The sequence below is a fragment of the Helianthus annuus genome, chromosome 16 (assembly GCF_002127325.2).
Source record: "Helianthus annuus cultivar XRQ/B chromosome 16, HanXRQr2.0-SUNRISE, whole genome shotgun sequence".
NCBI classification, from domain to species: Eukaryota; Viridiplantae; Streptophyta; class Magnoliopsida; order Asterales; family Asteraceae; genus Helianthus; species Helianthus annuus.
Window position 1 is genome coordinate 113,949,480 of NC_035448.2, and position 11,825 is coordinate 113,961,304.

Below are 11,825 nucleotides of genomic sequence, written 5' to 3' on the forward strand. Positions count from 1 at the left end.
CACCTTAAACTTTAATACGTGTTGTATTTTATTTTGTTTCAAACTTGTTGTAATTCTATTTCAAACAATGTACTTGATGTTAGCAATGAAATGGAATTTGTTTATTAAATACTTGTCACATTTAGTGTTATGAAGTCTTTTGCAATCTCGTTTTCGTCTCACTCCGACGTTTCCGCCATCGGTTGGAGTGTGACATGTCAATAACTTTTTATACGTAACTTTTTCAGTAAAAACATTACACCATAATAACAAGCATTTTTATCTTTAATATGAGTACCATATTGCTATACTTATATAGAGAGAAAAAATTACGTTTCAATCGAATGTTTTAGTCCATGGTGTTTTGTCTATGTTCATACAATGGTGTTTTAATTGTATTGTGATTCAAGGCGTGATGTTTCAAACATCTGTAAACAGTGTATTGTAATTCAAGTCATGATGTTTTAACATCTGAAATATATAGACACTGTATTGTGATTCAAGTCATCGTGTTTTAACATTTGGAATAACAATACAATCATTCCAGATGTTAAAACACAATTAACTGTATTACGTTCAAGTCATGGTGTTTTTGGAATTTGTATGGTGTTTTATACCTGCAAAATTACAAAAAAAAAAAAAAAAAAAAACATTCCAGATGTTAAAACACCAGTGTTTTATACATGCAAAGTAATAAAAAAAAAACATTCCATATGTTAAAACACCATGATCAGTTATTGATATGTAAAAAAAAATTATCTAAGAAAATAACTCCTAAAGCGATTACATGAATATTTTATCTCTATTCTAAAAAATGAATTATCTCTATCCTAAAATAACTCCTAGACGGTTACATGAATATTTTATCATTAAAATGATTTTGGAAGTAAATTACAATCTTACTTTTAATTTTTAATATTAATGATTGATACGTGTCCTCACCATAATGTTTCACACACTAGCCCATTTTACATGAACCTCTACCCCTAAGTGTATTCATTTATCGAGGTTATACTCATTTTTATAAACTTTCGTATTGAAGTTTCATTCATTTCGAGCTTTATAAGAGAGGTGCAAGTTTCGTTTCTTCCCCAAACCAGTTCCGGTTTAGGTCAACGAAAGTCCAAAGCAGTTCCACAGACTCGGTTCAGGTTAGGAACCGCTTTTTGGAGAGTGAAGTCAGAAGTGATAAGTTATGACCGGTTTGGTTCGGGTTAAACGGTTTCAAGACAAATTAAACAAGGCATGTTACAAACCGATTAATGACCAGCGGTTCAAGTTCAACCCCAATCGGTTCTTGTGAAACCGGTTTCAATACCGGTTCCGTTTCACTAACTTTTTTTTTACATTTTTCAAATCCTAAATTGGGGGGGGGGGGGGGGATTAAGAGAGAAATTGGCAAGACATGCTCTCAAGTCTCAACAATGCATGGTAGGTCAACCGTTGACTTCAACAAAATATATGCTAAACGTGCCCCCCAACATAACTTAGCAATATTATGTCAAACGTTGAGGTCCATGCAACAACCATAAATACGGTAGATAACTTTCTAAAAACCACAACAAATTCAAAATGAATCGTCTTCATCGATCCGGTAGCTGTCACCATACACCACCCGTCGGCACACGCCCTCCGTCCCGCCTGACACGTCGCAAAGGCGAGAACTCGGACACTTCTCCTTCGTTTACCACCATATCATCCAACAAAGCAAACTCCACCAAACCTCGCTCAGCGTCCGCCACGAAGGTCGGATGCTATAAAGATTCGGAAGCGAATAATATGCTGATCCACCTTGCAAGCCCAATGACTATCAACACTGGACTCACTAGTCCAGCGTCCAAAAAGAAGTCGACACAAGACGGCGTGACAAACATTTTGCCACGACGAAAGCCTACTTCTCCGTCTGCGTGGGCGTTGTCTCCTGGTCGAGTTGCTCCTTTTCCGTCCCCTGTGGCGCCTGTAAAGGCGCCAAGTCCTCATGACAGGAGTAGTGGTGAACGTGGTCGTGGAGGAATTAGTGGGGTTTTAAAGTACTTTAGGCAGAAAAAAGTGACGTCGGTGGAAGATGTGGATCGTCATTGTTTTGCGTTGATGAATAATCGGTTGTTGCAATGGCGATTCGCTAATGCTCGAGCTGGAATCACCATGTCTACTGTTAGAACTCGAGCAGAGGTAACTAAGTAACAGTATCCTGTTTGGCACAAATGAAACTAATATGATGATTGAATATGTTTTAAGTGATAAGAGATAGTTTACTAATGGTTATGTTTTTATATAGAAGAAATTGTTCAACGCATGGGTTAAGATACTTGCGATGCGAAATTCAAACATGGTAAAGCGAATAGAAGTTCAGAAACTCGAAAACGACATCAAGTTGTATCATATTATGAACTCGCAGTTATTCTTGCTAGAAAAATGGTCAAGAATGGAGGGTAAAAACTTTGAAGCCGTTAGTCGAGTGGTGCGAAAGTTATCTGTGGCGTCAATCAACATCCCGTTGCTTCATGATTCTAAGGTATTGTTGTCATCACAATTCGCGATCCTCTCTTTGAACATTTTTAAACGCGGTTTATCATATGTAGAACGTTAAACACCACCAAACTAATCATGTTCCTCATACACAGGGAAATATTTCAGATGTTTGTAACGCGTTGGACACCGCTACAACGCTTTTGGCGGATATTGAATCTACAATCTCAAAATTATCTTATGAGGTAACTGTTTTTTTTTTCTACTTTTGAAAATACTGTTTCACTAAGATAACGGGGTTACATGGGTCGTGTGGCTTTTCTGAAACAGGCCGAGAAGTCATGTTATTTGTTGACTGAGCTTTCGATTATCGCTAAAGAAGAAACAGAGTTATTGGCTGAGTTACAAGCATGGATGACTAATGTTGTGTTGCTAAAGGTGTTAAATTAACAAACATTACATTTAGACACTTTTTATAGTAAGTTTTTGTTTGTTAACCCTGTTGACAATTACTTTTTATGATGCAGGAAAAGGAAAGAAGTTTAAGAGGTCAACTAATCCAAACCATGTGAAAATCCTGATGCAAACAAAGTGTTACATTGTTAGGCAGCGCCCCCTTCGAACGGCCTACACCTATTGCATCGAAGCTTAGCACCACCATCGAACCATCTATATCTCTTGTGTTGTGTAGTAGCGTAGCACCAGCGTCAAACCACCTATATCTCGTGTCGTAGACTCGTAGTTTAGCACCACCATAGAGGCGTAGAACTACCACTATTTTCAAGCAAACAAATATTTTTATCTGAGCTACTTGCACCATATGCATCACAATTAAATTAAACTAATAAACAAAACATAACATTGCATCAATATCTCAAATGACAAAATCATAGCTTGGTTCCGACAATAATTAACCAAAAACATTCTGAAGTCGAAAACCAGAAACTTAAAACTAACGGACAAGACCAACAATACCAACAGAGAAGAATCCTTAAAGTTATCAACGGTATCGACGTAGAGACAAAGTGTTGTTCCTCTTCCATGTTGCCCTTCTTGAGGGGCGTTGCTTGTGGTTCAAGTGTCCCTTACCACGCAGACCTCTGTACTTCTTGCCAGCAGATGTCAGCCCACGAAGCTCTCTGTGTTTGTGGACCGGGTTGCAGATCCAGTTGATCCGTGGGTCATTGCGGATAGCAGCATGAGCTGGGTCAACCAAGATCACCTCAAAGTACTTGTAGGTCGAGTCCTGTGTACAAACTTGTACTTAGCACCCAGATAGATAACAAAAACATGTTTTTTAGTGAATTTTGTAAATAAATAAACAAATCGAGCAGACTTTGCAACAGATCAAAATAGAAACGTTTAGTGCCCAGAAAAAAACAGACCAAGTTGACCAACACGCATATTATACTTTTCATTAGCATACCTCATTAAAAAAACTTGTGTAAAAATAAAATATGAAACTAAAAACTGTAGCATTAGCATACCTCATTGAGCCAGTAAGAGTTGAGAACCTTAAGCCCACCTAACTTCCTGCCAGCTCGCTCTTCAGCAACAGACCGCTTGCTACGTTGAAATTTGAGTTGAGTGACACCCTGGTTGGTTGGCTTTCCATACACAATACCCTTGGGAACTGGCCTCTTTCTTCCACCACGCCTTACACGCACTCGATAGACAACATAACCCTACAAAAATTTCCAATATCTAAATTACACTTTGTAGTCAAATCTTTTAAACCCTGAATTATATAACAACCTTCAATTGCATTATTTTTGCAGTATTGAAGGTAAATGACCAAGTGACAGACAGATCGTATATCAAACCAACTAAATGCTACCAAATTTTATAAAATAGATAAAAATATTAAATAGCAACATATTATTTTTGCAAAAAAAAAAAAAAAACCAACTAATAATGTGACCCTGCAATTTAAATCAAGTTGTAAAAATTGGACCAATTAATCGCCAATTAATCAGTAGTAGATAGTTTACCAATTAAGTTTTACCTAGTCACTAAATATCGCGAGAACGAATGAAAAAACCAATGAAAACCAATGTTTTTAATACAAACCTCAATGTAATTAAAATACAACATCAAGAAAAGAATTTACAACATCAAATAATTCATTTATCCTCTCAAAATCACTCTTATTAAAAATTTAATACATGTGTAAATTTGTTAAATACAACAAATTTACCAGTGTAAATGAGAAACTTACACATGTGTAAATTTTCAATGTTTACAAATACATGTAAACTTAAACGTGTAAATTTAATTTCTAACATTGTATTCGAATAATAATGATAAGTGTAAAAATATCGAATTTGAATTGTTTTTGACCAAGTTCTAGCAGTTTTTTCATTCGTTCTCACGGTTCTCGCAATATTTAGATTCTCATATAAACCTTCCCCAATTCCGTAATAGGTCAAATGGGAACAAAATCAGTCAAATTTTGGTCAAACTGCCAACCTAACGCCTAACGATTTTTACAACCATGACACACAGTAAACATATATAGATCTGACAGAGGCTACACAGAGTATTTAAATGTAAAATGCAATTATGCAAAATAAAAAATAAAAAAAAAATCTACCTGTTTGGCCTTGTAGCCCAAACGACGAGCCTTATCGGGTCGGGTCGGGTGAGTGACCCGAACAATGGAAGGAAGCTGACGGTACTCCCAGCATCTGACTCTCTGCATGAACCTCATGACATCGGACTGCTTCTTCCTCCATAGCTCCGAAACATACGTATAAGCACCTGCAACAATACATCTAATCAAAACTCCAATCATCCAATTCAACTAATGAAACCGATACAATCAACAATCGCAATCAAATTGAAGGAATACATTACAGCAATAATAATTGATTGATTTACAGATTCAGATTGAATAGAAAGAATGCATACCCATTGTTGTGGCGATGCTAGGGCTGCAATTGAGCGTCACCGATTAGGGTTTTAGGTTTCGGAATATAAAACATTAATGACGTTTATTGGGCCTGGACTGTAATGACGTTTATTGGGCCGAATCGTTGACGTATAGACTACAGAGTAGCAGTGGACAGTGGTGCCAAAAAAGGGTACGGACTCGTATTTGATTTTTATAAACCGAAAACTAAATCATTGGATAAGCATCCTGGATGCTCTAAATCGAACAAATGCGTCCCCTCCTTCATAACGGTCAGAGTTGGATGCATACCCGAGCCACCAGTTCCGGGGAAAACCCGCCGCCCGAAGGCCCACTACGGTAAAACCCGGTTCGGCTCGGTTTTGAAGTGGCGAAACTTCCTTGCCACCACCAATGTCCTTCAAAGTGATGCAAGTGGTAGTTGAACAACTTGAGACCTCAAGGAGAGTAACCAAGTGACTAACCACTAGACCAACTTGTCAGGACGGACTCGTATTTGATTAATGCCTGGTTTTTAAACGGCAAATTTCTTTTATTTCTGTCGTCTGTGAAACATAACCCCAAAAATCTTCACCTCTCAAGTTGTTTAAATGTTTTGCCTTAGCCAATGGACCACCTAGTGGCGAAACTTGAGATTTTCGACCGGATAGGCGGAAGTCATAGGACCTAAAAATTTCTATAAAACCAAAATTTCTATACGAAAACTACATAATCTCCACTACTGTACGAAAAGTTTGGGTGGTTGGCCGCCCCCTCCCTCCCCTTAAAAGCTTCGCCCATAGGACCACCATCCCATTGGTAATGCTTGGTTATACTATACCGGGTTTTATACCCGACTCTACCTTTATGGTATTAATCAGTTTCATATCCTATGACGTTTAACTGGTTCCATACCTGGTTCGAACTGATCAAAACCTGAAACTACCTTTATAACTGGAAGGAAATTATGTTTTGTGAGATGAGTATTAGATAGTTAAAAAAGTTAAAGTAAAATTTTATTTTATTTTATTTTATATTTAGTGATCATTTTAAATACATGTTTAGCTATAACTTCAAACATTACTTGTTTACTAATCATCACGAACATATTTTTTTTTCGAGTATTGGCACCTTTATTTTAATTTAATAATTGTTTATGTTTGTTGTTATTGCCCTCTATATATATATATATATATTAATAAGTGAAGTTATTGAACAGTAACTAAGGGGCATTTTAGAGATTTAATGATAGTATATATTAATAAGTGAAGTTATTGAACAGTAACTAAGGGGTATTTTAGAGATTTAATCCCACTGCCACCTGCCTGGCTGGTCTTAATTGGGCCGCATACACTAATGCCCACATGTATTACCATGAAGTCTTCACTATTACACCTCTACGTCACCTCTTCACTCACAGTTTTTACCATCCAGAGAAAGGAGAGAGAGAGAGAGAGAGGAGGGGGTGTGTTCTGCTAGAGGGAGAGGGGGAGATATCGAAGAAATCCACGTTAGGGTTCAAATGTTTTTAGGGTTTCGCCGTACACGGCGGATGGATGTGGGTCCATGATGGTGGTTCAACACGACGACGACGGTAGTGGTCAACAACGCTGGCGACCAAGCAGCGGTTGGCCCTGCAGGTGTGGATGGTCCTGACGGTGGTTCCTCCACCGCCAATTGCAGACAATCGGAACCGCTAGAACACTTATCGACTGGAAAAACCGCCAAAAGTTCTTCGCTACATGGTTAGTTGCATCTCTCAATTTTGTTTCATGATCATGAAATCTGTTATGTTTCTCGGTTGTTCTGTGACTTAACTTTGCTGAAAACTGGATCATTTTGTTTAGACTTTTAAGTGAAGGAACGGATGTAGAGACAAGCACAATCGTGGTCATGTGAAGTTCGCGTGGTGCTCCAACTACTGCAAGTGTTGCCCTATGGTCATTCTGTTTTGATCTTTACTTTGTTATATGCGTTGTTACAATCCGAATTTTTAAATCTAGAAGGATTCAGGTGTAGAATTTTTCCGTTCGGAAAAAAGATTCATTTTAATGATCACAATGTGTGATTTTTCTGCAATTGTTGGATGATATTAGTGTTTTTCCTGATTCACAAATTTATTTATACCAGCAAAAGCAATAAAATTTTGTACTTTCACTCTTACTATTGCGATTAACGGGGTGTTTGGGATGGCATTCCGATCATTCTTACTATTGCGTTTTTAAAAGCACGTGTAGTCACTTTCGAGTGTTTGAATGGGGGCATTTGTGTTTGCAAACCCATTATCTGATTACGTGTATACAAATTGCGGATAAACACTTTTTATTGGCCATATATATTTTTTATTATCTGAATTACTGCAGGTTCAAATGATTAGTATGATCTTGTAGCTCAGGTTTTTAAGTTGGTTATTTATTATATTGAAAAGAAAAATGGGTTATAATTTACCTAATTTTTAGCATACTGTTTTTTCACACATCTGCCTTTGCGCTCCCTTTTGGTTCTATCCAGGTTTGTTTTCCCACTTTGTATTAGCCAAATATCATAATATACTGTCCCACCCAGTTAATCAACGGCTTGGGTCCATTGCATCAATAGTCCCAACACCTGACAACGATGAGCTTCCACGGTTGACGGTTCTATTTCAACTTCTGCGCTTATGAAAGACTCGAGCCACTTTATGGAAGCAAAGACCAAGTAATAGGTAATACTCAACTTTACTCCTAAAATTAAAAAAAAAACTTAATTTCAACAAATTTAATACCGTTGTAATGTCTTCATATTTTATCGGGCTTTTGCAATGTACAGATGACAATGTGACAAAGGACAACAGACCGTATGTAAACCTAACGTACTCTAACAGATTCCAAGTAAGTACCACCTTCCTTATTGCTTTACTTTCTGGCGCTAGCAAATAAATTATTATACACTCTACCTGTTAATTGATATCTACAACACATTGAGAAGTATTGCATACACTTGCAAAATTTGTAATTAATTTTGTGACAAATATTTCACCCACTTTCTTTATATTACCTAACAGTAACAGCAACACTTTGGAAAGAGATTTCAACATCAAAAGACAGGTTCGACAGATCAACTATAGAAAGCTCACACTATCCATCTGTGATCGCTGCCACGGCCATGAAAGTGATTCGATATCTAAGTAAGCAAAAATTATAATCCATTATGACCTAACATCTACCATTTGGCTCTTCTTTCACAATAAGTACTATTATAACAGACAACTTGTAGCTAGGGGTGTTCATCGGGTTTTTTCTTCGGGTTTCGGGTTTTCCGGGTCGGGTTGTTCGGGTTTTCCTCTGGGGAAAATTGACCCAATAACCAACCCATTTTAAATTTTGGGTTAGTCGGGTTTGGGTTATTCGGGTTAGTTTGGGTCGGGTTATTCAGGTTAGTTTGGGTCGGGTTATTCGGATTTCGGGTTTAAATGTAAAATGAAAATAAATGGTTTTTTTTTTTAACAAAGGCTCAAACTATCTACACACTTGGTGTGTAGATAGCCATCTCAAAAAGTGGTTTTTTGTCTTATATGCACATCTTGCAGTGTCGAGCTGTGGTCAAAGCGCGGCGTTTTGGTCCGGTTAACCAGACAAAGACTGACGGGTGTCTGACGGGTCTGTTGACCGGACCAAAACGCCGAGCTTTGGCCGCGTTTTGGCCCGGTCAACCAGACAAAAGACTGACCGGGTGTCTGGACAGCTCGACACTGCAGGGTGTGCATATAGGACAAAAAACCATTTTTTTGGTGTGCATATAGGCACATTGGTGTGCCAATAGGGACACCCTTTACAAAATATCATCAAAATTCCTATTGTTACTTTAAAAATATCATCAAAGTATTTAAAAGTCCCAAAACTTAGTGTTCCATCTATTAAAGACTCGAAATCTAAACACTTTTATAAGAAAAAAACAATAAATGTTCGGGTTTTTTTTCGAGTATCCTGTTTCGGGTTTTTTCGGGTCGGGTTGTTTGGGTTTTTAGCCTGGAAAAAGTGATCCGATAACCGAACCATTTAAAGTTCGGGTTGGTCGGGTTTGGTTTCTCGGGTTTGGGTTTTTCAGGTATTCGCTAATTCGAGTTCGGGTGGCTTTGAATTCGGGTCGGGTTTCGTGTTTTGGATAAAAATAAACAGCCCTATTGTAGCGGTGGTCCACTTATCCAACATATGTGTATCTAATCTCAGATACAACTGCAACTAAAGTTTTGAAAGACAGGTAGATCCACAAAAAAACCTACACCCTGTTTTATACAACCATAGAAAACACTAATGTTAACATACATTATCGTTTGTCAAATTTGGTAAACAAGCAGAACAGCTCACAGCTCACAATCGCAAGCTCACACTAGAATCACACCTCGAACACTATTTCCTTTAGCCCGAACCATGACAACTCTTGCAAGCCTACAAATGAAAGATCAACAAGAGCTAAATGTAAGTTACATACAACTACCGACACATTAAACGTCTTGTACACTGATACCCATTATAAAACATATTTCAAAGTCATATAAAATTGTTGAAATATATATTATTACATGAAAAAGAATATTCTTTTAAAAGATTCTATTAGCTTCAATCAGTTACATAACTCCCTTCAACATAGCTATCTATTTTAATCACCTTCACTAGAATACTAATCATATCCATAATTGCAGGCGAAAACATTTATATGCAACGCGACCATAACAAAGCTTCTCCCAGATCAAAACTGGTACTACACTGCATGCCCTATTTGCTTCAGAACCATTTACACAAGTGGTAACAAATGGGCGTGCCCCTCAGACGGTTACAATGACACACCCAAGTACATGTAAGATTTAAGAGCGTCATACGATTACATTGGCAATTTTTTTACCAGCCTGCACCATTTTGTTACAACATGTAAAATAACTTTTCGCCATTCACAGGTACCGTGTTGTCGCAACTCGCAACCCATTTAAATATAGCACAGGCGCTACTACTCTTGCAACCGTGTTCAACGACGCAGTTAAAGCTTTGCTAGGAAGAGTGTCTTCAGATGTTGTAACAAAAGAAGCCAATCCAATGTTGATCCAATCAACACAAGGGAAAGAGAAAACATTCTACCTGCAAGCTCTAAAGGACAAACGCTCAGGAAAAACTTGAAATGCACTGTCAACAGAATTGTTGAACTAGATGTTTAGATGCACCTACGCCTTCATCACCCACACACTCCATAAATCCACATACACCTCTGCAAAAACCTTCTACAACGACTGTCGAATCTGCTACAAAACGAACCCTCTTCCAATTGCCAGGTAGCACACTATTCCAAAACCCAATTCCATATTTTGCATTAAAAAAATTTAATGAGAACCTCACAACTGTAATTACTGCAGATGACGACAGTAGCGATACACAGAGGATTCGCTACCCGGACTAAGAAGATCAGCTAAAAACATGCACTTTTGGACCACAACGAGCGTACATCCTCTGTTCATATGTTTTGCAAGGGTCTTTTGTAACTAAACCAACCACTAAAACCTTAGCTGATACACTTGAAAACACCTGCAGACCTAAAGCAAGTGTCATTTGTGGTTAAACTAACTAAACCATGTTTATAAGCTTATGACTATCAAATCCAATACTGTTAGCTGCTACATTATTTAATCTACATTATTTAATATTCTATATACAGAAACACACGTACAAACTGGCGCAGCATCGCGCGCTGGGAAAACTACTAGTTTTGATAAATCCAAAAAAGTTAATTAAATGTTGATGATATAATAGGTACATATTAAGAGAAAACAACCAAATCATACACGTCATTAGGATTTTTTTTGGTTGTTAATGAAGACAACCAGAGCCTTGGTACTGTTGGTATCATCGTCATCGGAAACCCAGGACCAATCGGAACGGATGGTATTGTGACCACAAACACAATCGGTTTTGAACAACCCACAACAATCACAAGTGTTCATGATGAATTGAACGAAAACAGATTTGCAAAGATAAACTAACCGAATTGAAAATACTTGAACAAACTAGAACTTGAATAATAACTTGCAAACACACGTTCTGATTACAAATGAAACTGACTAACTAACTGAACAATGGTTTCGCAGCCCTATATATTCGAAGTGAAGGGGCACGTCTCCAAACGTCACATCTGTTCAACGAAGGGATGTGTCTATCCCATAATAACCGCTCGGTAGTTACCAAAGGATGTGGACGTACCGCTTCAAGATTATCGGCCCAAACCATATGTTCTAACCGCTAACTAATGGACTGGACATAAGACTTCTGTTCGACCCATACATGTGGCCTACGGCCCAAATAATAAAACATAACATAACCATTGTTTGACCCATAATAAACTAGACAAATAAAATATAAACATCACCGGCCCGAGAGGCCCATTGCTTGTAACTCGGATGGACTTGGTTAACGTATCGTTCTTCATTCTCCCCCTTAAGCAAGAACATCCGAGTCCTTCGATC

At 37.8% G+C, this 11,825-nt stretch overlaps 3 protein-coding genes across 10 annotated transcripts; 2 read left to right on the forward strand and 1 right to left on the reverse strand.

Moving 5' to 3' along the window:
- Positions 1-1,566: 1,566 nt before the first annotated feature.
- LOC110915445 (QWRF motif-containing protein 7-like) lies at positions 1,567-3,411 on the forward strand. The gene is made up of 5 exons (XM_035985582.1): positions 1,567-2,151; positions 2,258-2,494; positions 2,604-2,693; positions 2,779-2,886; positions 2,976-3,411. Exons 1-5 carry the CDS (start codon positions 1,759-1,761, stop codon positions 3,018-3,020), a joined length of 873 nt encoding a protein of 290 aa, XP_035841475.1. The 5' UTR covers positions 1,567-1,758; the 3' UTR covers positions 3,021-3,411.
- On the reverse strand, positions 3,274-5,514 carry LOC110915444 (60S ribosomal protein L15). Its single transcript, XM_022160134.2, has 4 exons — positions 5,359-5,514; positions 5,042-5,208; positions 3,936-4,133; positions 3,274-3,694 (listed from the first exon to the last, which is right to left on the reverse strand). The coding sequence occupies exons 1-4, from the start codon at positions 5,360-5,362 to the stop codon at positions 3,449-3,451; spliced, it is 615 nt and encodes a 204-aa protein (XP_022015826.1). The 5' UTR covers positions 5,363-5,514; the 3' UTR covers positions 3,274-3,448.
- A 1,210-nt stretch (positions 5,515-6,724) lies between these two features.
- On the forward strand, positions 6,725-10,987 carry LOC110915878. Of its 8 annotated transcripts, none has more exons than XR_004884125.1 (10): positions 6,725-7,083; positions 7,186-7,278; positions 7,850-8,042; positions 8,147-8,208; positions 8,382-8,504; positions 9,425-9,577; positions 9,672-9,795; positions 10,020-10,174; positions 10,272-10,640; positions 10,722-10,987. XR_004884125.1 is itself a non-coding variant. In XM_035985584.1 (8 exons), exons 3-7 carry the CDS (start codon positions 8,483-8,485, stop codon positions 10,486-10,488), a joined length of 549 nt encoding a protein of 182 aa, XP_035841477.1. In that variant the 5' UTR covers positions 7,874-8,042; positions 8,147-8,208; positions 8,382-8,482; the 3' UTR covers positions 10,489-10,640; positions 10,722-10,987. The 8 variants fall into 8 exon arrangements, 2 of the variants coding, with proteins under 2 accessions (XP_035841477.1, XP_035841478.1); XR_002579325.2 differs by having other exon boundaries at positions 6,726-7,083; positions 9,675-9,795; XR_004884126.1 differs by having other exon boundaries at positions 6,726-7,083; positions 9,496-9,577.
- The last annotated feature ends 838 nt before the right edge of the window (positions 10,988-11,825 follow it).

What these genes read in the sequence shown, in the direction of transcription:
- LOC110915445 (XM_035985582.1), top strand. Translation starts at nt 1,759, where the DNA reads ATGCTGATCCACCTTGCAAGCCCAATGACTATCAACACTGGACTCACT. An exon ending in CTGTTAGAACTCGAGCAGAG is followed by an intron (nt 2,152 to 2,257) that starts GTAACTAAGTAA and finishes GTTTTTATATAG; the next exon opens with AAGAAATTGTTCAACGCATG. An exon ending in CGTTGCTTCATGATTCTAAG is followed by an intron (nt 2,495 to 2,603) that starts GTATTGTTGTCA and finishes CCTCATACACAG; the next exon opens with GGAAATATTTCAGATGTTTG.
- LOC110915444 (XM_022160134.2), bottom strand. An exon ending in TGGGCTACAAGGCCAAACAG is followed by an intron (nt 4,134 to 5,041) that starts GTAGATTTTTTT and finishes AAATTTTTGTAG; the next exon opens with GGTTATGTTGTCTATCGAGT. An exon ending in ACTCTTACTGGCTCAATGAG is followed by an intron (nt 3,695 to 3,935) that starts GTATGCTAATGC and finishes GTTTGTACACAG; the next exon opens with GACTCGACCTACAAGTACTT.
- LOC110915878 (XM_035985584.1), top strand. Translation starts at nt 8,483, where the DNA reads ATGAAAGTGATTCGATATCTAA. An exon ending in ACTAAAGTTTTGAAAGACAG is followed by an intron (nt 9,578 to 9,671) that starts GTAGATCCACAA and finishes TTGGTAAACAAG; the next exon opens with CAGAACAGCTCACAGCTCAC. An exon ending in AATGACACACCCAAGTACAT is followed by an intron (nt 10,175 to 10,271) that starts GTAAGATTTAAG and finishes CGCCATTCACAG; the next exon opens with GTACCGTGTTGTCGCAACTC.